Below are 25,254 nucleotides of genomic sequence, written 5' to 3'. Positions count from 1 at the left end.
TATTTTAGAATGGGGAAAGTACTGCTACGTTTTAACAGCCTACTCCTTCCGTTCTTAAAAATACCAATTCTAAGTTTGAATATAGACATACACTATGTCTAGATTTAAACTCAGGATTGAGTTTTTTTTTTTATGGAAGGAGTGTGTGTGCGCTTGTACTATTGTGTGAACGAATGATGATCAAATATAATGGCGTGGACGGCCATGGAAATGATGAGGGATCGATCGATGTGCACTATTGCTACCAGTGACGACGATTCTTTTGGCTTTTTTAGCGTACGTGACCACCAAACATCAATCGTTCTTCGTTGCAGTACGTACTACTACTAGATAGCTAGCGCTAGCGCCCCTATATGTTTGGAACCTCGCGCGTAAATGTAAATGGAGCATCTATGACAAAAGAGGAGTTGGAGCAGTGATACAGGGAGTACAGGCTACAGAGCTGAGAGAGTTTTGCTTTCAGCTCATCAACGATCAGCTAGAGTCTGTTTGGGGAGTTTATGAGTCTAAGAAGCAGCTGCTGAGAAGCTAGCTGGTGAGAATCTGGAGTTCTGGCTTCTAGTTTATTTTCCAGATTCTACAACTATAGATTCTCATAATCTAGGTAAAAAGCTGGACAGTTTGGGGAAGCTTCTGGCAACTGGAGATTCTAGGAGAAGCTGCAGCTGCTAAAACCTCCCCAAACAAGCCTCTAATGTCTTTGCCGGAGCCTGCAAGGCTGGACGCAATAAGAAAAATATTATTTTGTCCGTTTAAAATATAGTGATATAGTATTGGATCAGATATGTTGTATCGTAGTAATGTACCTAATTGAACCTTGAAGACACTATATTTTATTACAGATGAAGTAAATAATGTAAAAGAAGGATAATCTACTTTTCAATGTGTCGATCTTTCTAATCTTTCGATCACACCAGAAGTACTTGTATGTCAATCCTTTTTCCTCCATAGAAGCAAAGAATGTTCTAAGAAAGATTAAAGTTTACACTTTGGTGTACATCATTAACAATATAAGAAACAAAATCTACATAAACATGAAAACCTAAAGTTCTTTGTATATGCTCTTTATTTTTCACCCCCACCTTATATATATTCTCGAGTTCCCAATTTTGCTTCATTTTCTACGTTGCTGGGCCATGATGACGTAAGGCCTTCCTGCCTTGAATGCTTTTCCGATGGGCCAACGCGCCCACGGCCCACTTCTCTTCGTCGGCCTAGTATCGTCCCTTTCCTCCCACCTCCGCGCCGCCCTCGCCGCGAGAACCCCCACGACGGCCGCTCCGCTCGCCGGCGAGCTGCCGGGGAACTCCGGCGAGGAGGACGAGGAGCAGGAGGAGTAGCGGAGCCGACGTGGATGTGCGCCGCGGGATACCGGTACCAGGCGCTCAAGGAAGCCCTAGCCGCCGCCATCTCCGGCCGCGACCTCGCCCGCCACCACGCCGCCGCCGACCATCGCAGGCCCCACGCGCTCGCCGTCGTGTCCGGGCTCGCCTCCAACGGCTACGTCGCGTCCCTCCTCGTCTTCCGCTACTTCCGCCTCGGGGACGCCAGCGCCGCCCGCAAGGTGTTCGACGGCGCGGCGACGGCGGCGGCGGCGCCGCAGAAGGCGCTCCTCTACAATGCCATGCTCCGCGGGTACCTCGCGGGCGGCCTCCCGCGGATGGCGGTGGGGGTCTTCGGGGAGATGGCGGCGGCGGCGTGCCTGCCAGACCGCCACACGTACCACCTCGCCGTGGCGGCGTGCGCGCGGGCGTCGGAGTTCGAGGTCGGCCGGCGTATCGGGGCGGAGGCCGCTGCGAAAGGGTTCGCGTCCGACCTCCTCGTCGCGACGGCGCTGATTGGGATGTATGCTGAAGCCGGGGATATGGGCGCTGCTCGTAAGGTGTTCGATGGAATGCCGCGACGAGATGCTGTGGCGTGGAATGCGGTGATTGCTGGCTATGCACGTGGAGGACATCTCCGCGAGGTCGTCGAGCTGTTTATGAGGATGAGGTCTGTGGATGTTGTGCTCCCGACTGAGGCGACACTGGTGACCCTAGTTTCTGGTTATGCAGGTTTTGGTTCCTGGGAGGGCCGTGGTATGATGCACGCAATTGTAATCAAGCTTGGCTTCCAGCTTAATCTCTTTGTTTCCAATGCTCTCCTTGATCTGTATGTCGAGTTTGGCTGTTTGAGAGAGGCTGTGATGTTGTTTTGTCAGATGGCGGTGAAAGATTCTGTCACTTGGAGTGCAATGATTGGTGGGCTTGTTCGGAATGGAAGACCGGATTCTGCTCTTAAGCTATTCTATTGGATGGTGTCAAATTCGACAGTTTTGGTCACTAGGTCTATTTTGCTCAATGTGATTATGGCCTGCGCTGAGTTGGGGGAGTGGAGAGAAGGAAAATGGGTTGAAGAGAACTATGTGTGCTGCAATGGTTTTGAATTCAAGAGAGATCCATCTGTGGTAACAGCGTTAATATACATGTATGCAAAGTGTGGAATGTTAGATTCATCAGTCAGTCTTCTATATGGGGTTGCAGAAGTTAGAGATGATGTATTTGCATGGAATGCTATGATCAAAGGGTGTGGAGAGCTTGGACTAGTGGAAAAGGCAGTTGGATTTGTAGTAGAAATGCAGAAGATAGGCATTGATCCGGATGCTATTACATACTTGGAGATCCTACCTATGATCTCATCAATTCCATCACTGAAAACAGGGATGGAAGCACACGCTCAGATTGTCAGAAGAGGTTTCCTGAATGAAAGGGCAATTGCTAACTCACTTATTAGCATGTATGGTCGATGCGGGAGCCTTAGGCATTCAATTGAAGTCTTTAGCAGGATTGTGGTCAAGGATGTAATCTCTTGGACGTCTATGATGCAGGTATATGCGTGGAATGGACATGGTAATGAAGTTGTTAAACTTTATGAGGTGATGAAGAAAACAGAAACAGAACCAAACCACTACACTTTTCTTGCTGTACTATCTGCATGTAAAAACACAGGTCTTGTTGAGGAAGGAATGGAACTGATCAAGTACATGCAAGAGAAGTGTGGCCTAAAACCAGAAATTGAGCATATTTCTTGTGTTGTTGATATGCTCTGCCGTGCAGGACGTTTGACTGATGCATACCACCTTATTAAATATAATAATTCTGAACACATTAACAATACAATATTGTGGGGGACGCTGCTAAGCGCTTCCCGTTCATGTGGAGATTCGGTGATCGGAGAAGCAGCAGCCAAACATCTCTTATCTCTTGATCCAGAAAATAGGGCCAACTCTAAGATGCTTGCTGATATTTATGTCTTGCTTGGGAGAAGGGATGACGCTGACAATCTCCTAAGAGTATCGATGACAAGAGGATTGGACATAAGACCAGGCTGCAGCTGGATGGAAGGTGTCTAACTGTCTAAAGCTTGCAAATTGCAATACATGTAGAAGGTATAATTAAATATGATTAAGCCACCTTATTTCTCAATTTTATGCATGGTTTGATATTATTCTCTTAGATGTTTTGCATTTCTGTTATTTACTTTTGTTTCTTTGAGAAATCTGTAATGTTGCAAAAAAAGAATTCATGTGGGAAAAGTTGGGGGCTTTCAAGTTGGTCTTGTTGGTACCAATACCATACATTTGTGTTCACAGTTTCTTTTCAAGATTGCAATTTTTTAAAGTATCAATATATAGTAAGATATTTCTGCAGAGGTTCTAACATTTTTGAAGCCTAGTGAGGCCTTGACCTGATTATTGTATATAAGGTTGGAAATTAGCTAGGTGCCATACTAAGTGTATCACTTGCAAAATGGCACCACCACCCCACAAGGCTCCTAGTTGAATATCATGCAAAAGTGAACAGTTAGGAATGTTGTGTTTCTCCTGTTTCTTATTTGTTAAATCGTTCTTTCAATAAGCTAGTTTGCAAAAAGTACTGCACATATTTGCATCATTCTTGAACTGACTTTGAAGTATTAGGTTTTCCTTTTTACAATCAAATATCATGATTTGTGCAGATTATCTTGTACAATATAAAACTGGGACAACCTGGAGCTTCATTAGATTTGCACTTGTAATGACATTCATGTGGGATGTGGCTTGGCTTGGGTTTCATCTCTAACCTCCAACTTACTTGGGGTTAGGCTATTGTCTTTGTTAACAACCTAGAATTTCCTTACTTTTAGCCCCATTTGGAATACAGGACTATTTCTAGAATTTCAGGAACTAGCGATAAAAGCTGGCCTTCTCAATGGTTGTTGAATTCTGCGTGCACCATTTGTTATACTGAACCAGCAATCCTAATGGAGACTATAGTTATGTAGCACACTAGGTGAAACCCCGCGCATTGTTGTGGGAATTTAGTATGATAACAATAAAAAATAACGTGTAAGATAGCTAGATAACATCAGATTAAGTAAATTAATGTTTATGATAATTTAAATTTAAATAGTATGTAGAATGGTGATTCAAACGTAAAAAGTAAGCTGGTATGACTTTATGGAAGAATAAAAGTAGGGAGATAGTTTGGACCGTAGATTAATCATCTAAAGGCTAAAAATAATTGATGTGATATGACTTAATTAGAGGAAAAAGGAGAAAGATAATTTGAACCATAGATTAATCATTTAAGCACTAACTAAGTGAGGATGAACTATATAAGTATATAGGATATCTTAAAACATAATAAAGATATACATTGAAACATTATGTGAATTATGTTGAATGATAATTTAACATGTTTGTATTTGAAAAGCTCTTAAATTATGAAAACTATAAAGATATAGCATGTTTGCATGATGTTTAAATGTGATGATTGTTAGTGAATGATGATGTGGCATCTAGTTAGTGGATGATGATGTGGCATCTTTGCATGTCAAGCTTAAGGAGTTAGTGGGGGATAACTTTATAGTAAGATAGGATTCAGTCAGGACCTTATCTGAATCTTTTGGAGAACAACTAAAGCCAATACCCAATAGAGTTATGAAAACAGATCATGCATCAGGAGACAAAGAACAATAATGCGGAAATCTTGTGGAGAATAAACTAAAGCCAGTAGAGCTACGAAAACAGATCATGCATCAGGAGACAAAGAACAGTAATGTGGCGCACGATCCCCTTGTCAGTAGCAATGGTTATCCCTGTCATGATTTTGTTGTGACATTTGAATTCTTTATGTGAATTTATCCTGTAAGTGCTCTAGGTCTCAAAAAGTGGTTTCATCAGTGTGGTAGATCCCAACTATTTTTTTTCTACAATATGTTAAAGTTGTGTTACTTTATACACTTTTGGTCAAGTCTGTCATAATTGGTGTACCAATGTCTCCAGAATCAATATGTGAGATAGCTACTTTCTTTTGGTATTTGCTAGAACCATGGACCTCTCTGGAGGTGCTGAATCATTTTCTTTTCCAAATTAAAAATCCCGCAGGTCTGGCATTGCAATCTTGGTTTTGGCATTTTTTTTTTGTACAAAATGCAAGCTGATGAGAAGTACATGTAGATATGTTCAGTTTCCCCATTTCATACTAATATCCTGATGTAGTGTGGAGAATGGTTTTCTGACATATATTTATGAGTTAGGCACTGTCCTATATGTTCCATATGCCTCGATAGTCATGCAAACTTTAAAAATTGCCATCTCTAATAATTTCAATGTCCCTGCTCAAATCTTTTAGCACATTGGGTGGATGAGACAGTGCATAGACAACCATATACATATATAGAATTCTATTTTCCTCAAAATACTTAGTGACAAATAAAATACTTCCCCTAATAACTGATAGTGGATCGAGAGTTATATCAGTTAGCGTTTTAAAATAAATTCTTTTAGAGGAATCCGTGCATTATAGTTTTCGTCCATAAAATAGTACTTGGTTTCCACTCACATCTTTTTGTGATTAACTGAAATTTTCTACAATTATAGTAATAGAATATGTCTCTGCAAGGGGTGCATTGATTTAATTTATCTGATTAACATTAAAACTTTTTGAAATCGGCAATTCCATGCCCCGCTTTCAATGCTCTTTAATTCCTCTTTTAACAACATATGGAGTAGATGTACCTTAAAATGGTTACTGTTGGGCCTTTCATTTCCTCTTAGATTACTTTTTGGATTACAATGAAGAGTGTATGTTCCAAACATGCTGGTCTCGTGGGCAAAAACAATGATGGTGCTAATTTTTTTCCAAAGGAATAAAGGAAATGGAGCTTAAGGCATTTTACTGATTTGAAATCTATCTACTGATAATTTCTTTCAGATCAGATGGAGCAATTCACACCATGATTCTGCTTTGCGACGCCTGCATATACAAGTAAAAAGTATGAATATAGATGAGTGTTGATTGAATCCGTGAAGGTGCCTCAGTGCGGAATTCCTTACATTTTGTCCGGAAGCATGGCTGCTTCAATGCAGGGTCATCTTCAGGAGGTTGCTGTCCAAATATCATCTCACAGCTCATGTCTTCAAAATCTGAAGAATAAATATATAGTTGATGTAAGTAATTCTGTTACATTTCTATCTTTAGGGACTCTGCTTTATTCTCGTTTTTATTGACCTAGTATTGGAAAAAGCCTGCTTGCTTAATTGGAAATAAGCTGTATAGAACTATTTAGTAGCACTGGCAGTAAATAACATTCATTGCCTACTCCTAGATCTAACCACTTGACAGGATAAAAAGGAGAGAGAGCCTTGCAAATTCCAACAGAGGTTGATATCTGATTCTGTGGAGTGATGTCATAAAATATCAGTATCTTTTGACCTAGAAAAAATGATTGATGTTGAAATATTCAGTGTATCACCATAGAAGACTAACATTCAAAACTAGTGCTTCTCATAAGTGAAATTGAACCATATTGCTCTGATTATCGAGACATGCTGGCTCGTGCCATGTGAAGGTGCTTGTACTGTATTTTCACAGCACTACATTGTGGATTGCTGGATTTCACACTACTGTTCCACAACTTGTCCATGCAATTTGCCGTTTCCCACTAAGAATGACAAGTAGGGGCTAGCACTTTCTTCTTCTGTACAACTTGCTTATCATTGCTTTGTACTCCCTCCGTTTTTTAATTTATGAAGTTGTTGACTTTTTGACAAACATTTGACCATTCATCTTATTCAAAATTATTGTGCAAATATAAAAAAAATTAAGTCATGCTTAAAGAATATTTGATGATAAATTAAGTCACAATAAAATAAATGATAATTGCATATTTTTTTTGAATAAGACGAATGATCATATATATCTAAAAAGTCATTGACGTCATAAATTAAAAAAACGGAGGTAGTAACCTGCAAACATGTTGGCCCCACTTCAGCCCTTTCTGTTTCCTGAATGGTGGCCAGTGGTTCCCATACCCAAAAAGGGCACAGTCCTCAGATTGTCGGTAGGTAGAGGTGGCATGAAATTAATATGTCAAATTAAGTTCTGTATTTCTCATAGCTCTAAACCGTTGGTGGTCTATGGACCTATCACATTGATTCAACTTTACTTCACTAATTCTGCTTAAAGTCGAAAGTTGATATTTTGAGTTCACTTATGTTTTAGCGGCAGTCCGTATAATGATCCGCTATAGTAAAATTAGGTCAATGTCCTGAGAAGTTAGAGGCACACCAGGTTTCAACCCAAATTTTCAACTTTGAGATAATGTTGATATGACAATCCATTATTAGTTTCTTGCCAACTTTATGCAAAGGAATGGAGTTTGATTATTTTTACCTTATTCTACCAAATTATATTTAAGTTGTTGTGTTTACCCACTGATATTCAGGCTTCCCTGATGAATCAGAGCAGAGGAAGCTTACTGGGAGACATGTAGACCTTCATGCCAAGTGAATCTTGGATGAACTTCTGGCATGGAATCTTGCAAAGGTTTGTGCACATACCAACACAATTTGTACTTTCCAGAAATCTGCCACAAATAAGATTGGAGATTAAAAAAAAAGAAAAGAAAAACAGAAACACCAGTAGAAATCCTGTTCTTCAGCATTTATGTATTTTTAAGGTGGTTCTTCAGTATTTATTGATATATCTGCACTTCAAATTCTATATTTTTCTTAACCCAGTGTTAATCATGATAGTTTGTCTAACGTGGGTAGAATTGGTAATAAGCAGCTTGTGGAGTGTGAGTAGGATTGTCAGTTGCCACAATTACAACGTTGACAATACAACTTGTGTCCCAGCCATAGTTCTTCAATTTGTTTTTCATGAGTGGATTAACTTGAGTAAGAGTTGACATACTGCAACAATTCATTCAAAACTAATTGATGGCTGCAGAGTCATATGCTGTTAATTGCAAATGGTTACTACTTTCAGACCTGAAGATTTTTGTAGTCTGGCTATGAAGAGCTGGGAGTAGGAAACCATTTGACCGATATGTTACGTGATACCCAGCAGTTGAAGAAATTTTCTTTACAAATGTTCCTCCTAGTCAAACTTGTGAAACAATTTCTTGATGATGATTGAATTACCTGCATTTGGGGATATATACCACGTTTTTCTCTTTCCTTCCTTCAACTTCAGATTCCATAACCTTTGTTCAATGACAGAATGATCACTCAGAAGACAAGTTATCCATACAAGGGCATTTATTCCATACTTTATATGATATTTGCACCACAAATGCTTCGTACAACTACTTTAAACAATGTAATGTCCTGAAAACAAAGAGATTATTATATGTCGCAACCTACATTCAACAGCATTTTAAGATCTTCTGTAGCAATATTTCTCAAATTAATGTGTGGCTTCGTATTAATTCATTATGCAGGGCTACCTTCAGCAGAAGCACAATCATGAATTCATTCTTGTGAAGATGCACTAATCAGGTAACAGGCAGCTACTCCTTTCTGAACTGAAGTAACAAAGGGAAGAACAGTGTATATAATATATACCTCACACGGCCCAACCAGCCAAGGAAAAAATATCGTGGTAAATGCAGCAAAGTACTCCCTGGAAAATCTTGAAGGTGGCATCATCACCTTGATCTGCCGATAGAATTCTCAATCAAAGTTGAGATAAGAAATAATAATAAAAAAGAAAACATTTAAAGTTTCCTCCCTTTTCAAAGAACTTAGTGTGCATATATATGTAACAGAAAGTTCTGTATTTTCCTCCAAAAAGAAAGAGATAAGAAGTTCTAAATTTTACTTCCTGTTCAAATAAAAAAGATTAGGTTTTTTAAATTTCAACAATTTATACATGCTTGTCAATTGTCATGGATTATGGTACTTACCATTGTGAGGATGTAGCTTGGAAGTGCTCTTTCAAGAGCTTGGGTCACAATCTCGCTTTGTTTATCCAGACTGAAGATTCTTGAGATGGCCAGGGCGGCATCTATCAGGCTCTCATAGCCATCCTTTTCATTCTTTAGCCCTGCATTACATTGCATGCATGTTCGTGTCAGTCAGCAAGTGCTACAAGTTCCTTTCAGGGAATCAACCTTTGCAGAATTGCAGTTAATTTGCACCTGAACGAACACCAAAAAAACTCAGGACTAGTGCACATCTGTTTCTTGTATGCTTTCAAGTTTCTCTTATACGCTTAATTACCCATACTAGAAAAGGGGGTTTTCTGGTTTGTCTATACGAATGACTTTGCTAATCATGTAAGAGAGCCAAGGAGGTGACGGTGGCTCAGGTGATAATAAACATATATTGGATGCTACAGTGTTAATGAAGTCTAAACAGTCCAGCAAATATAATTATGGTGCGTGCGCATTATTTTCAGTTGATGAACGGGTATATAGTAGGGATAAAGGGGCTTTACAACCACTTAATTTTATACGTTTTTATTTTTTGGGGTACTAATAGACTCTCTACATTTCATATTATAAGTCGTTTTAACTTTTTTTAATCAAATATTTTAAGGTTTGATAAGTATATAGAAAAATATAGTATTATTTTTGACGTAAAACAAATATATTATCAAAATATAATTAATGTTAAATTTAACAAAAACTAATTTAGTTTTATAAATGTTGCTAATATTTTATAAACTTGATCAGACCTAAATAAGTTTCACTTTAAAAAGAAGTTAAAGTGACTTATGATATGAAATGAGAGTAGAAATTTATATTGGTTGTACTAGGCTTGTAGCTTGTGCTTCTATGGACTCTCAATTGTCGTATGCTTGGGCAGCGATTTTGAATTTTAAATTTTGATTCTTAAGAATAGTTCTACGAGGAAATTTTCTTATCTTAGCAATCATATGAAAACGGAGTCGGGACGATCGAAGAGAACCCCATAAATTGTTCCAAAAAGAAATGTATTTTTTTAAAAAAAATCAAAACCAGCATCGATTATAGTAAGTGGCTGAATTTCTAGAAGAGGAACCGCGGGCACATACGTACATGTGGTGTTTGACCTTCCCATTATTCAAATAAGTTTATTCGATCAAAGTAAAAAGTCCACGGGAAAACAAACGAAAGGATTGGATTCAAGCACTAAAAGATTCCTAGAATGTGAACCTCACATTTTCACGGATCAACGGTTGACCTCTCGTAGTTGCTTGCTTATATGCTGCTGATTCATGCACTTCCGTTTAATTTATTCGTCAAATAATATGTGTTATAACTGTGTATTACTACTACTCAATGTGACCATTCACCTAATTAAGAAGCTTCTGGTATCCTTTTTGTTGCACTGAAAATTTTGATCGATGTTGCGTATATGTCAATAATTAAGCACTAGGTAATTTGTCTGGTACAGTAATAATATAAGGGCACCCGCAATGGTTATCTATAGACTCTCTATAAGAGATCTATGTCAGCATATTTTCCTACTTGGAAGAGATTAAATGAAGAGAGAGAAAGCAAAGCTATCTACTAACCTGAAGATAGTCTATAGAGAAAAACGATGCAATGTATTAGAGAGCTATAGATATCCATGTAGACATACTATTGGGATGGTTTAATATTAATCTAGTCTATTGCTGAGATGTTCATGTTTTATAGATAACACCTTACTTTACCATTGCGGGTGCTCTAATCATCAAATTATCAAATACGGCCGTACTCGGAGGGGGTACGTGCGTATGGTACGTCGATGCTTAATTATGCCGGAGAACACATCACGTCTCACATGCATAGGCTTACGTGATCATCAGAAACTCAATAAATAAATTATTCTTTTGCATGTAAAAATCAAGAGCTAATTCAATTATAATATGACAGAAAGCATGCAACACTGCGAGTACACCCACTGGCCAAAGCAACATGTATAACTAATGAACGACGAAAAGAAGAACAAACAGAACAATAAAAAAAAATCAAAGAATTTATGTTCGACATGGACGAGAAGAGTACTGATAACCAAACGATAAGAAGAAAAGAATGATCGAAGAATACACATATAATTCAATTTTATAAAATATAGCTCAAGAACATTGGTTTATTCACCATATATGGTTCAAATCAACCATGGAAAAAACAGCATAAATACACACATATATGCATGCATGGTTGATATATCATTCATTAATTCATCCGAAAGATTGCATGTACATGCACACAATACATCAGATATATATATATGCAGTAGATTATAGGCACGAACCAGAAGCTTCTTGAAGGTTCCTGGACAGGTAACCAATGGCGAGCTTGTCGAACCAGCTGTCCCGGTACACCGTCGCCGGCGCCGGCAACGGCGCCGCCGTCTCCGTCTGCACCGTCGTCATCATCGCCGCCGTCTCCGTCTTCTTCGCCGGCGCCGCCGCCTCTTGCGGCCTCGCCATGATCGCCCTCACCGTCGAGCAACACCTCCTCATCACGTAGCTTCGCTTCGCCGTTGCCGTTGCCACTGCCGCCGGCCGTACGCCGCCGCCATGAGGAAGAAGCAGCACAAGCTCCATGAAGAGAGAGAGAGAGAGATTTGTAGGTGAAGACTAGCTAGAGAGAGATTAGTGTATTTGTAGGTTGAAAATGGAAAGAAGTTATGGGAGAGAGGAAGTTTATAGAGAGAAGTGGAGAGAGAAAGAGGGTCATGCAATTTGCAAGGAGGGAGAGAGAAGAGACCAAATGGCATGGAGAGGGCATCTTGGTTGTGGTGGGAATAAGGAATCAAAGTGTCTAATAATTATGTTTTTATTAAGGTGTTCATAGTTAATTATATGTTGATGGCTAATTGGAATATATATGGACAAGGAGCTGTCCATCTCTAATGGGCTTTGGTTTTTGTTGATGCTTCCTTCTTTTAATTGGTTAGCTGGCGAAAAGACCCAAGCAGCATGGTTAGATATTTTAACATTCTGTACACGAAGAGTGAGTTTTTGTTCAATAATCTTATGTCAACTTGGAATGCCAGTAATTAATTAATCAGTGTCGTCCAAGATAATCGCGTAACTAACTATAATCCCACTAGTAAGACAAAGCTTTGTTCACTCTCAAGTCTCAAGTACTCTTAGCTAATTCGATCCAAGTCTGTGTATCTCGAAGTTATAAAATCATAGTTTATTTCCTAGTTTGATTAAGTCGAACGTACACTCGTACAGTATACCAACTTTTTGTTTGAACCATCTGGATATAATACCATAGTTTAGTTTTTATTATAAATCAAATTGTACTATCTATCTATTGAGATTTAATTTGGACTACCACTAATTTTTGGCGACTGTGAAATGAGAGAACTATAAAATTATAGTATTGTTGAAGTTTCCGTGGCAAAATTTATTAATGAGTTTCATTTTTTTCCCTCTGAAAAACTAACCTTAATTAATTAATTAAACTCTGTTCCATAAATAGGTTCGTTCTCTCTGGTATTTAAATTTTGCCACCACAATCTCTATGAAAATGTCTGAAAAACAGAAAGTTCTCATGGCATGGCATGGCATGCATTTTTTTTTTTTTGAATATGGTATCGACTTTCACATTACCAATGTTCTTAGTCTTTATTAGAGTCATTCATTTGTCAAATGTCTTACTACAGTTGTGAACCGATGGAGTGTTCAATAGAAACACTTCCAATGTTTTAAACAATGTGAAACACTATCATTTGGACATAGGTGCAAACGAAGCTATCATCAAACAGTAATTTCCTGGTGAGAAGGTAACAGATCACCTCGGACGTGCACAGGCACAGCGTTTCATTAGGCCGTTTTTGACCGTCCGATCTGCAGTAACCGACAGATTAGATTATGTGGATGCTTCGAGGAGCTTTTTTTTTTTTTCTTATAAGCCGTCGCCGCTAGCCGCTTAAATTATCTTAGACGTGTCTTCCAATCCAAAGCAAAAAAGAAAAACTCAACACAATTAGCCGAAAACAAAACAGTTTGGAAAAGTTCAATGTCTTGAAAAAAAAAGTTTGGAAAAGCAATGTATGGTTTCACTCTGGTTTAAATTTTAGTGCCTACAATCTTACGCATAAAAATGAGTTTTTATTAGAGATTTACCATTAACCTCCATCTTTTCAAGCAAGTGTTGTATGCGCGTCTTTCGGGTAATAGGAAAAAAACACAATAGAATAGTTTGCGAAAAAGTTGGGACAATCTAGGAGCATTACACAAATATGCTATTGCCATCATCAATTCTGATAGTGGCATCTTATCAGAGGCAACCGTCGGCAGCTGCATCTGTTTGTACGGCAAACAAAAACAATGCGTGCAGCAACGGATTGAAATACTCCCCCTTTGACGCGAGTCACTGAAATGTGGACCCTCTAATCCTCTATCCGACGAGCCCACGTGTCAGTAACTCAAAGTCAGAGGAAAATAAGTATGAGTTCTCTAATCCTCTGTCCAACGAGCCCACATGTTAGTAACTCAAAGTCAGAGGAAAGTAAGTAAGAGTTAGAAGGAAATAAGTAAGAGGATCAGTGCTTGCTTGCTGTAACTCAAAGTCAGAGAAAAGTAAGTAAGAGTTAGAGGAAAATAAGTAAGAGGATCAGCATTGCTTGCTTGCTCGGCCAGCATTTTGCAATTCTGCACCCTGCAAACCCAAAGTGGCCAGGACAGAAGAACAAGTTAGTACACCACAGTACCACCTGGAGGTGACATGTCGCCGCACTAAAAGAAATGCAGCTCACTTTATATAAAGTTTTTGAGGAGTATGCAGAAATATCAAAACTCTGAATTTCGAGAATTGCGCATAAGAAAACTTTCAAGGAGTACACGCAGAAATATCAAAACTCTGAATTTCGAGAATTGCGCATGAGAAAATGATGTGTGTATATCATCAGAGAATATGAGAAAAAAAATGGAGCAACTTGTAGTTGATTGCGCACAAATTTGATCTTTTATATTTCAGATTGGTAGGGAATACAGACATGGTTTTTTTTTCAGACATGTGAGACACAAATGAACACTGAAGTGGTAGCAGCAGCAGCAGCAGCAGCAAACAAACACAACCTGCCAGCTCCAACAAATCCATGGAAATACAGGCGATATGGGTCAGCTTGTTGTGGCCTTGCCGGCGACTTTCTGAGCTATCCAGCCGAGACCATCGTAGAGGCCCTCACCGGTGATCGCGCATGAGGCCTGTATGTGCCAGTCGTGGTTCTTTATGCTGTGGAGGGAGAGAGCGTCGGTGATCTCAGCTGGCGACATGGCGTCCTTGAGATCCTGCTTGTTCGCGAACACGAGGACGACTGCGCCCTCGAGGTCCCCATGCTGAAGCAGCCGGAAGAGCTCATCCTTGATTATGTTGATCCGAGCACGGTCTGTGCTGTCAATTACAACGATAACAGCATGGGTTCCTCTGTAGTATGTTGCCCACGAAGTCCGTAGAGTCTCTTGTCCTCCTAAATCCCACACCTGGTTCAATAAGGAATAATTTCAGTATCAATAACACTGGCATGGCAAAAATAATGTGGCATGAAAAAAAATAATTGTCGATAAGTAACATGATATTAGATATATAGAATCAGGATTTAAGCAAGCCACAGAAGATTGTTCCAGGAAAAAAGTGAATTTCATCTCTGGGAATTCTGATAAGTATTGGATATTTGGGTGTAACTGAAAGTCTGAAAACACTAAGCAGTTACCTTTTCTTTTGAGAAAGCCTACAGTAGCATGTGAGGTATTATAAGCCTTATCAAGAAAACATGAAAAATGCAAACATCATACCGTTTGTATCGGTATGATGTGCAGGCAAAAGAAGAGTTATAGTGTGGCTTTGCTGTACAAATACAGCAACATGTACGGTGAATTTGTGATAGAAACTAGACTATGGAAGAACAAAAATGTACATACAAACTTACAAAGCTGAATAGTATCAACAATAGCATGCAAACTCTTAAAGCAAGGGATACATTTTGATAGCTTCCTGTGTTGGTACACTCAACTGGTTACTAAACTACACCATCGATTAATTACATACAGAGGTCTCTCCTTTTCTTTAAAGAAAGGTATACCTTTGATCTATCTGATTATACCAACCTGGAGCCAGTAATACTACTCTATGAAAATTCATGGTTGTAGCACACAATAAAGGTGACAATAAAGACTGAACCCAGAAAAAAATGTGAATGCAGCATGCCATTCCTTACAACAATTATTACAAGAAAGTACCAGGCAACATTTTATTGACAATGACGCATATCGATTTTTTTTGAATTGTTTGTTACTTTGCCTTGATAGTGCTTAGCTCTTTCTTATAGGACAGGAAAGATGGTTTGTCCCAGTGTAAGTTTGGAATCCACAATGGCTTCACTCCTAGTAATACCATGTTACATTTCTCAGAGTGTATATGACAAGCCCAATTCTTTTATTGGTCCAACAGGGTTATTGGCCTGTTGTCCTAGAGAAATGACATGCTGCTACTTGGGTAGTGTAGAGTACTATGTTGAGCCAATCTCTATATCCTATGAAAGGTAAAAGGATGAACTTCTGCTCATTCATAACACCCAACATGATTAAGTCTAAAACTAGAGATGAAAATGGTTTTTACAGGGTGAATCCAGTCCTTAACAATACCAGAAAAAGAGCAATGATGAAACGGCAAAAAGGAATTACAGTTTATGTTGATGGAATACCACTAGACTAGATGAAGCAAACCACGGCTACCAGATATGCCTTACAACAACACACAATTCTCATCTGCTATGTACCTCACTGGCTGTCCTGAACAAATTCAGAGGTGGATTGAGCGGCAAAAGCTATCTTGGGGCCAGGCTAATCAAGTTTATTAAAAGAAACTACGGATTATTAAGACTGAATCATTTTTCTTCCTTTCCCTCTACCTCTTGAGCTTAATTCTTCTTATCATAAAAAAAAAATCATGTTTTGACCATGATGTTCATATCTCAAAGCATATATGACAAGCCTAATTTTCCTATTGGTCCAAAAGGGTTATTGGCCCCATTATCCAAAAAAAGCAGGTTTATTGGCTGAGCAATGCCCAATTCCAGAAAGACATGCTGGCGTGCTGCTGCTTGGGCAGTTGGGCTAGTGCAGAGATTATGTTGAGCCGATTTCTACATTCTATATTAAAGGTAAAAGGATGAATTTTTGCTCATTGATAAGTGATAACACTCAACATGATTAGATCTAAAAGTAAAGATGAAGTGATGAACAATTTTTTTTTACAGGGTATTGTTACAGTTTGTCTTGATGGACTACTACTAGATTAGATGGAGAAACCAAAATTATCGGATAGACACTATAATAGAAGAACTCTCATCTACTCTTTACCTCACCGAATCTCCTCAGGAACTCGAAAGGTGGGAATTGAGCAACAAATGTTGAAACATATCTTGATCCGAGGCACCCAACGTCTCTCAAAAAAAAAACTACAGATTACATCAACAAAGAATCTTTTTCTTCATCCTCTCTCTACCTCTTCTTGAGCCTAATTCTTTCCTACCAACAAAAACTACGTTTTGACCATGATTACCGACTACTACTACATGATTGTGCCGCAACCACCACCACCACCACCGAGCAGCAAAGCAGCAGATCGGCGACAGCTACCCTGTCATTAGTTAGATCAGGCGTGGGCCTGAACTTGGCAAGAGAGGAGAAGAAAGCAAAGAGAGGGGGAGGGGAGGGGAGGAGAGATGAGACCTCGAATCGGATGTTCTTGAAGACGACCTCCTCGACGTTGCTGCCGATGGTGGGTGCGGCGGTGACGGCCTCCCCGAGGTGGAGCTTGTAGAGCGTGGTGGTCTTGCCGGCGTTGTCGAGCCCCACGACGACGATCTTGTACTCCTTCGCCGGGAACATCAAGAACCACACCCGCGACATCCAAGCCCCCATCTCCCCCCTCCTCCTCAAACAACCAAGAAAACACCGAATCTGATTCTCGCGCCGCGGCGGCTGGCGGCTGGTGGTGGATGGATCTCCGCGGGAGGAAGTGGACTGCGAGTTTGGGGGATCGGATCGGCGATGGGGGTGGAGGAGGAAGAACAAGAGGAGGTCGGATTTGGAGGAGGAAAGGGAGAAGGGAATTGGGGTGTGGATATTCGTGCGAAGCTTTCCTCTCTCATGGCCGGCCGAGGGGGATTTGGGCTGGGCCTCCTGTGGGCTTGGGCTGTGGAAGTAGAGACATGGCGAGTGAGCCATCACTAAACTAAAAGGGAATAAGTCCACTTCGCGTCCCTTCATCTTTACGTCGGGTTTAATCGATATCTCCAAACCACAGTACCAGGAATCTTCACCTTTCATATTTGGAAAACCATTCGAATTAGGTCCAATAGCAGTAGATGTTTTCGCTGATATGACATCTTAGTTAGGAAAAAAAAAATATAAGGGGGTCCATATGTAACTGAGCCTATGTGTTAATCAGGCCCACATGCTAGGTTTTCTTCTTCCAATCCTCTGTTCCCATCTCTCTCCCCAATCTCCACCTATCCCCTCTTTCCCCATCTCTTTCTAGGGAGGCGACTGGTGTCAGAGGGGTGGTAGGGGCTATAGCAGCGAGGAGTTGTGTACTTGACGTGCATCACCACCAACTTATGTGTGCAATACGGTCTGGTTGCGCTGGTAAACTTCGCAGAGCTACCTTCTCCTACCTCGAGTGTCGACGCCAACCGCCTCCCTAGATAGAGATGGGAAAAGAGGGAAGAGGTAAGAGACTGGAGAGAGATGGGAATAGAAGACTGGACGAAAGAAAGCCATCAAGAAACCAAGGAATCAGAGCAAGGCAAGAAAACAACACCATTGACGCCTTCTAGCCAGCCGCGTGAGGCCATGTGGTGGTGGAAGCAGTGGAGTCGAGAGGCATCAAGCAGGCTCGATCGGGCGTGTAGCGCTTGAGGAAAGAAAGAACAAGAGAGAGGGGTTAGGGCTTAGGTATCCGCATAAATCTTAAAGCGATTCAACGGTCCAAAAATTGCAAGATTTTGATAGGTGTTTAATGTCAAATGTTTAATAGATAGTAAAAAAATAATGATCAAATTTAAATTTTAGCTGCGGTTGATAATGTAACTAGTAGTAAATGGAACAAATATTACTCATCTCCATATTATTGCAACATAAAAGTAATAATATCTCGTCTTGTTAGTAGAGATATGAATCAGTGTTTGAATTTTTGGTTTGAAATTAATTTCTTCATGAATTTTGAACCCCCGGCACGAAACTATTTCATCCAAAAATTCCTCCTTTTTTTAATTTATTCAAAATTTGTTAAATTCAGTCAAAAATTGTTCAAATTTAATAAAAGTTTTACTCAAAATTTCCTCCTGGCGTACGTAAGTATACAAAACGAAATTGCAAAGCCTCGATAGAGGTCTAATCGAGTGGCCCATTGCATGTTGTTAGTAGGATTAGTCCCATATGGAGAATTTAGGTAAGTTGTGATAAGTATATAAACATATGCTTTCCTACTACAGTATAATAGCCGGTTAATCCTATGTTTGTCTCGTCCGCCATTCCCTAACTAGTATAAGCGAAAGAAAACGGATAAATTCATCTCGTTTATATGCATAAACATCAAACGGAGCAACTCTCTGCATTTGCGTCAAACAAGACTTGGACGAGAAGTGGTTACATCGATAGTAAAACACATTGAAACGGACAGGAGAAGAGAAGAAGAAAAGAGAGTTGGAAAACGAGAAGTGGTTACATCGAGAAGATACATCGATAGTAAAACACATTGAAACGGACGGGAGAAGAGAAGAAGAAAAGAGAGTTGGAAAACGAGAAGTGGTTACATCGAGAAGATACATCGATAGTAAAACAAAACCTCCGGTCATGGTCGCGCGCCTTCCGCCTGCACGCCTACAAAAGCCGCGCGCTCATTTTTGCCAAACGGCCAATGGCAAATGTTGCATCTCAAGGAACTCGCAGCCGTAGCCGGCATCGACATGATTGTCATCTACCTCTGCCGCTTTCTCCTCCGCCGCTGCCGCAGCCGCAACGCATCCAACAGCCTCCGTTTTCGCCTCAAGGTATTAACTGTATTGTTGTACATATCACTCTCAACCATGCTGTTGTACCTGTTTGGCTCCATCGTGCCGCTGCCACCGTGGGGTGCTCTGGCCGGTTGGGTCATGGCCCTCATCGCCGTCGAGCTCGCCTACGCCTTCCTCTTTCCATATAGCTTGCGCTACATCGCTCACAACGACGACGAGGACAAGATGGTTATTCCCCCTGTTTAAGCTTTCAGGGCCTATAAGTTTTGGAAGCCCAAAATCCCGGCCTGTCATGGTAGAAGGTCCGGCCGGGAAATGAAAGCCTCCCAAACGGTCTCTTAAATAAAAAAAGGCTTGTAAGTTGTATTTGTGTATTTCGTTTGTTTGGTTAGTATTATCACGTACATAGACGTATGTATTGGTGTATTCGAGATTTGTTGTTATCTTCTGTTTTTCAGATAATAAAATTCAGCCAGCTTCGATTGCTGCGTCGTACGTGTATATGTGCTCATCCTCATCATCCATCAGCTACTCGGAGCTAGCTGCGCCGTGTTTTATGTGTGTAGAGACTAGTCACATTCATGTATTTCATCCCATGTATGTTAATTAATTTGTTTTTCATTTTTGAAAGAAAGCATGCATATATATTATAATTCAAAGTTTTCTTCCCTTTAGTCTGAGATGATTTTTTTTTCCTGTTACGATACCTTTTTCCTCGGTTAGTATCACAATCAAACCGAGGAGAAAGTGTCGTAACATGAAAAAAATCATCTCAGAATAAAGGTAAGAAAACTTTGAATTATAATTCATCGATTCCAGCTGGTATTTGCTAGTGTGACTCAGACAAATATGCCTATTTGCTGATCATGAACAACTGAAAACCACCAATTACAGAACCTGACGAAATTAATTTACACTCACCAATTATTCATCATATCTCTAAATATCGAATTCTGGGAGGATTTGTGTCGTTCGTCCCCTTTCCATAGCCGTCGGATCGTGGATCGACGGTCACAGGTCGCTTCGGTGACAGTTTTAAGGGTGTTTTCTCTGCCAAACCACAATATGGTTTGGTACGTCCAAAAGCACAATAATCATTTTATGCATATATTAGGGTCAACGATAAATTATTGTATAATTCAATAATTATTAAAGTGGCAACAGCCAATATCAAATTTATGTGCAATTGTGCATATTAGTGCAAACAAGACGTGGTTGGGCGAGACCGAGCTGCCAAGGTGCTAAGGCGAATCATGATCTATAGGTTCTCATTATCTCTTGTAGGTAATCGTTGTGACATGCATGATGCCGAGTTGCTGACCACGCACCCACACTACACATAACTGTTTATCAAGTCGTAAGTGAGTTTTCACGTCGCGTAGATGGTACTCCCAATCTCTAGATCCTGGCTTTGCCATTTGTCAAATCAAGTCTGTTTGGGTATGTGATTGACATCAGCCTGCTTGTTTTAACTTTGGACTGTACTCTAAAGTGATTTTAAATTTTTTAAGCTTGACTTTAAGAATAAACTACACAGAGTTTTTATTGAGTAAATTTTAGAAAACTGCAAATATTTCAACAAAAGTTTCACTTTGCTACAATTTTAGCTTTGTATTTTACAAAACTGCAACAAATAGCAAATGATTTTATCATAAAACTACAACTTTATTCTATATGTTCATATGACACGTGGGCCCAACTATAAACAGTGTGTATATTACAAATGTATATACGACAGGAGGGCTCAATTTTCTAGGATTGCCAAAAGTTGCAACTTTTTGATAATATTGTATACTATTGTTGCAGTTCTTTGAAATGATAAAGTTAAACTTATAGCAAACTGATAGTTTTGATAAAATAGTTGTAGCTTTCTGAAATTTTCTCAATCTTGTTTTTTACTATCGTTAGAAGAAGAAGAAGAAGAAGAAAGAGCTAGTAAGCAATAAAGCCGGAAAGGATCATATGCAAGCCCATCATGCGGACCGTGCGCAATCGAAGGATCAGCCCAGCCCAGACTACAGCCCACCCGGGCCCACGTACGGAAACCAACGGTCTAGAATCACTCGACCGGAAACGCCAGGTGTCAACCGCACGAGCTCCCCCACGTTCCACTCGCGCGCCTCCACGTCAGCACCCACTGTGGGCCCCACACCCCCCACGCTTTCCATCTCCTCCACACTCTTCTTCTTCTTCTACCTCTCCACTCCCCAACACTCGCCTCTCACCTCGAAACCCACAAAAATGGCGTCGCCCACCCACGCCACCTTCCTCGCCCCCACCGCTCCTCCCATCCCCCTCCACCGCCGCCACCTCCTCCTCCGCGGCCGCCCCGCCGTCTCAACCCGCGTCCGCGCCACCGCCCGCGGGGGGGATGGCGGGTCGTCGTACCTCGACATGTGGAAGAAGGCGGTGGAGAGGGAGCGCCGCTCGGCGGAGACCGCGCACCGCCTCCAGCAATCCTCCTCCGCCGCCGCCGCCGCCGCCGCCGCCGTGAAGGAGGAGGAGGGAGGGGGGAAGGCTGCGGCGGCTGCGGGGGACGTGGAGAGGAGGACGGCGCGGTTCGAGGAGATGCTGCGGGTGCCGCGCGAGGAGCGGGACCGCGTCCAGCGGCGGCAGGTCATCGACCGCGCCGCCGCGGCGCTGGCGGCGGCGCGCGCCGTGCTCAAGGACCCGCCGCCCCCGCCTCCCCCGTCCCCGCCTTCCACGCCGCCGCAGGAGCGGGAACAGCAGCAGAAGCCGGCGGCGACCGCGATCCAGGCCGGATCAGAGAGTGGCCTGGGTTCCCGTACGGCTCCGGGGGAGTCGGATCGGGCATCCCCGCCGCCGCCGCCGCCGGTGACGGCGACGGCGACCGAGGCGGCGAAAGGTATGGGCTGATTGGTGCACGTGAGGTTTGCTTAAAGATCACAAGTACTCTTTCTTGTGAACGCATCATCTTTTCGATTTTTTTTACTACCTTTTTTACCGTGGCTAACATGATAATTGAGCTAAAAAGGACAATTCCTTTTTAATCTGACAAATGTATGAAACAAACAAATAATCCAACCATAAATCCCTTCCTGAGGAATAGTTGAAAAACTGGGAATCTATTTTTAATATTTTTTTGTGTATGATAAAAATGTTTGATTTATGTCAACAAAAAAAAAATGTGTTTGATTGGATTGATAGGTGAATGGATTTAGGGAACTTGTCAAGGTGATTGTTAGATATTTATGGAAAATTTTGATTGTGCGCACAGCGCACTGTCGTTTTTGTCTCACGATTGGCAATAGAAATTTTAGCTGTGAAGATACACAGGTGCCTGCTGTATTGGTATCCTGTTTTGTTATTCATGCATATTTTCTTCAATTAATCTGGGTATCAAACATTAATTTATTGTCAGTGTCATTTAGTGCGATGCTGATTCCACCAATGACTTGCTCTCGCTGTCCAATAAATGTAGCTAAAAGTAGTGTAAATGTACCAAAATAAGGCCTGGTAAGCATTAAGCATATACTCCCTCCGGTTTCATTTTAATTGACATTTTTGACAATGATACGGTCTACAAGATACATCTTTGACCTTATTTTTCTATTATAATATATATAATAAATAAATGCATGTTTACTTTTATTATAGTACTTTAAAAGACAAATCTATATATGTTGTTCTAGTTCCTTTAAACTAAATATTTTTAAAGTTATTGATAGTCTAAGTTATAAAAGTTTGACATCAACCTTGTCCAAAGCGTCAATTAATATGGAACCGGAGAGAGTAGTAAAAAAAATCAGTACTTCTATTTGTTGCAAGTTGCATGTGCATCCTTTTTTTTTTCAGACATACATGTATTCTTATGCGGGATACACAATTAACTGCAGTATTTTAGTTATTAAGGTATTGTAAAACCATGCTGTTCTTAATCTGCAATCTGACATTAGCAATCAGTTTCAGTGCCGGACTCTGGTGATTCATCTCCTTTCAAGAAGTCAAGTTCCAAGCTCGGTACTCCAGGCCCGGACTTCTGGTCGTGGTTACCACCTGTGGAAAATAGCACTAAACTAGGAGAAATCGACACTGGGTTAAAACCATCTGAGAAATTAGACTCCTTCGCCGGTCAGCCTGATCTGCTGATGGAAAAGGAACTGTCAGAAGATATTTTATCGCTCCCGTTCGAGACCTCTTTCTTCAAGAAGAAGGAAGACCGATCTCTTCCTCCCTTCCAGTCGTTTGCTGAGCCTGAAAATGTGGAATCCGAGCCCAGTATTACTGCTGATGCAGAGGAGACATTCGAAGATCAGTTTTCGAAAAACGCAGCTGAGGCAGCTAGAGCTCTTAGTGCAAGCGACGAGAAGTCATCACATGGGGTACGTCCAGATGGTTCATTGTGGTGGAAGGAGACAGGTGTAGAACAAAGGCCTGATGGTGTAACTTGCAAGTGGACTGTAATTAGGGGAGTTAGTGCTGATGGAGCTGTTGAATGGGAAGACAAGTATTGGGAGGCTTCAGACCGGTTTGATCACAAAGAGCTAGGTTCTGAGAAGTCTGGCCGTGATGCTACAGGGAATGTTTGGCGGGAATACTGGAAAGAGTCTATGTGGCAGGTAAATTGCTGTCTCATTTGGTATAATACAACCATTTGTTCCTTGTTCATGAAACCTACGGGTTACAATGTTACATCATCAGCATTAACTTATGGCTATTGTTTCAATCGAAATAAGATTATCTGGCCTGAGTGATGTAGTTGTGTGTAGAGAGATGTGTCTCACTGTCATGTGTTGATTTACTGAAGTATTTCTGTTCCGACAATACTGATTTACTAAACTTCAGATGTAATATTTGGCCTATTCGTACTGAAAGATTGCCCCATTACTCGTTAGAATATAACTGAGTACTGCATTTTTTTAATATTTGCAGGATTTCACCTGTGGTGTTATGCACATGGAGAAGACTGCAGATAAGTGGGGACAGAATGGTAAAGGGGAGCAATGGCAAGAGCAATGGTGGGAGCATTATGATTCAACCGGTAAAGCTGAGAAGTGGGCTGATAAATGGTGCAGCTTGGATCCAAACACACCGCTAGATGTTGGTCACGCTCATGTTTGGCATGAAAGGTAAGTAGAACTTCTCAATAACTTCTTTCAGAATGCTCTCTGTCCTAGCTCTTACCTTGTTTTTATCCCTAGTCATATCGCATTCAAGAACCAAATTTTCTTGTTAAAATAAATGAAAAGAGCAAATATTTCAGCAATCAGATTGTTTGCCGCATACACCATTTGTGCTAGTACTGTTGTAAAAATGGCAACCTAGACAGACACATCAATCAACTCAATACATTTCTGGTTCGTCCTCTACAGGTGGGGCGAGAAGTATGATGGCTGCGGAGGTAGTGCAAAATACACTGACAAATGGGCTGAACGATCAGAGGGTGATGGGTGGTCAAAGTGGGGCGACAAGTGGGATGAGCATTTCGACCCGAATGGCCATGGTGTTAAGCAAGGGGAAACCTGGTGGGCAGGCAAGTATGGGGACCAGTGGAATCGCACCTGGGGCGAGCATCACAACGGCACCGGTTGGGTGCACAAGTATGGCAGGAGCAGCAGCGGTGAGCACTGGGACACACACGTCCCGCAGGACACCTGGTATGAGCGATTTCCGCACTTCGGCTTCGAGCACTGCTTCAACAACTCGGTGCAGCTCCGGTCTGTGAAGAGGCAGACTTCAAAAAACACTAAGCCTGAAAATGATTAGATATTTAGAATAGAATCTACTCAATTGCTATCATAAAAAATAGTTGGCTACATGGCCATCTTTCATTTTTGATCTTGCTGAAGAGCCCATGCTTGTAAAATAAGATTGAATGGCTGATTTCAGTTCTTGTCCGGTTTTATGCCAATACCTGTACCGAGCTATGTTATCAAAAGTTCATATGCTACTATGCAATAGAAAGGTTCCTTCTTTTAGTTTCAGGAATTGCTCCCCTTTGAGATTGTTTGAATAGAAAGGAATTTTACTGG

General features: G+C 41.0%; 4 protein-coding genes across 8 annotated transcripts; 2 read left to right on the top strand and 2 right to left on the bottom strand.

The window, feature by feature from the left end:
• Positions 1–1,198: 1,198 nt before the first annotated feature.
• Positions 1,199–9,122, top strand: LOC127755610 (pentatricopeptide repeat-containing protein At4g33990-like). Of its 4 annotated transcripts, none has more exons than XM_052281299.1 (5): positions 1,199–3,427; positions 6,237–6,472; positions 7,768–7,850; positions 8,528–8,627; positions 8,749–9,122. In XM_052281299.1, exon 1 carries the CDS (start codon positions 1,355–1,357, stop codon positions 3,389–3,391), a length of 2,037 nt encoding a protein of 678 aa, XP_052137259.1. In that variant the 5' UTR covers positions 1,199–1,354; the 3' UTR covers positions 3,392–3,427; positions 6,237–6,472; positions 7,768–7,850; positions 8,528–8,627; positions 8,749–9,122. The 4 variants fall into 4 exon arrangements, with proteins under 4 accessions (XP_052137259.1, XP_052137257.1, XP_052137260.1 ...); XM_052281297.1 differs by having other exon boundaries at positions 7,750–7,850; XM_052281300.1 differs by lacking the exon at positions 8,528–8,627.
• On the bottom strand, positions 4,480–11,947 carry LOC127755614 (beta-carotene isomerase D27, chloroplastic). The gene is made up of 7 exons (XM_052281305.1): positions 11,534–11,947; positions 9,214–9,353; positions 8,873–8,965; positions 8,450–8,511; positions 7,784–7,890; positions 6,359–6,448; positions 4,480–6,278 (listed from the first exon to the last, which is right to left on the bottom strand). Exons 1-7 carry the CDS (start codon positions 11,826–11,828, stop codon positions 6,238–6,240), a joined length of 828 nt encoding a protein of 275 aa, XP_052137265.1. The 5' UTR covers positions 11,829–11,947; the 3' UTR covers positions 4,480–6,237.
• Positions 11,948–14,090: 2,143 nt separating this feature from the next.
• LOC127755615 (uncharacterized) lies at positions 14,091–17,365 on the bottom strand. Its single transcript, XM_052281306.1, has 2 exons — positions 16,974–17,365; positions 14,091–14,723 (listed from the first exon to the last, which is right to left on the bottom strand). Exons 1-2 carry the CDS (start codon positions 17,163–17,165, stop codon positions 14,361–14,363), a joined length of 555 nt encoding a protein of 184 aa, XP_052137266.1. The 5' UTR covers positions 17,166–17,365; the 3' UTR covers positions 14,091–14,360.
• A 4,100-nt stretch (positions 17,366–21,465) lies between these two features.
• LOC127755611 (uncharacterized) lies at positions 21,466–25,254 on the top strand. Of its 2 annotated transcripts, none has more exons than XM_052281302.1 (4): positions 21,466–22,127; positions 23,192–23,841; positions 24,155–24,351; positions 24,595–25,254. In XM_052281302.1, the coding sequence occupies exons 1-4, from the start codon at positions 21,503–21,505 to the stop codon at positions 24,986–24,988; spliced, it is 1,866 nt and encodes a 621-aa protein (XP_052137262.1). In that variant the 5' UTR covers positions 21,466–21,502; the 3' UTR covers positions 24,989–25,254. The 2 variants fall into 2 exon arrangements, with proteins under 2 accessions (XP_052137262.1, XP_052137261.1); XM_052281301.1 differs by having other exon boundaries at positions 23,186–23,841.

Source organism: Oryza glaberrima, chromosome 11 (genome assembly GCF_000147395.1).
Source record: "Oryza glaberrima chromosome 11, OglaRS2, whole genome shotgun sequence".
Taxonomy (NCBI): domain Eukaryota; kingdom Viridiplantae; phylum Streptophyta; class Magnoliopsida; order Poales; family Poaceae; genus Oryza; species Oryza glaberrima.
The sequence above is the reverse complement of the archived record's forward strand: the minus strand, read 5'-3'. Positions and strand labels throughout refer to the sequence as shown.

What these genes read in the sequence shown, in the direction of transcription:
- LOC127755610 (XM_052281300.1), top strand. Translation starts at nt 1,355, where the DNA reads ATGTGCGCCGCGGGATACCGGTACCAGGCGCTCAAGGAAGCCCTAGCC.
- LOC127755614 (XM_052281305.1), bottom strand. Translation starts at nt 11,828, where the DNA reads ATGGAGCTTGTGCTGCTTCTTCCTCATGGCGGCGGCGTACGGCCGGCG. An exon ending in CAAGCTACATCCTCACAATG is followed by an intron (nt 8,966 to 9,213) that starts GTAAGTACCATA and finishes TTCTATCGGCAG; the next exon opens with ATCAAGGTGATGATGCCACC. An exon ending in GAAGGTCTACATGTCTCCCA is followed by an intron (nt 6,449 to 7,783) that starts GTAAGCTTCCTC and finishes TTTATTCTTCAG; the next exon opens with ATTTTGAAGACATGAGCTGT.
- LOC127755615 (XM_052281306.1), bottom strand. Translation starts at nt 17,165, where the DNA reads ATGGGGGCTTGGATGTCGCGGGTGTGGTTCTTGATGTTCCCGGCGAAG. An exon ending in TCAAGAACATCCGATTCGAG is followed by an intron (nt 14,724 to 16,973) that starts GTCTCATCTCTC and finishes TTATTGAACCAG; the next exon opens with GTGTGGGATTTAGGAGGACA.
- LOC127755611 (XM_052281301.1), top strand. Translation starts at nt 21,503, where the DNA reads ATGGCGTCGCCCACCCACGCCACCTTCCTCGCCCCCACCGCTCCTCCC. An exon ending in GGAAAGAGTCTATGTGGCAG is followed by an intron (nt 23,842 to 24,154) that starts GTAAATTGCTGT and finishes TAATATTTGCAG; the next exon opens with GATTTCACCTGTGGTGTTAT. An exon ending in GCTCATGTTTGGCATGAAAG is followed by an intron (nt 24,352 to 24,594) that starts GTAAGTAGAACT and finishes CGTCCTCTACAG; the next exon opens with GTGGGGCGAGAAGTATGATG.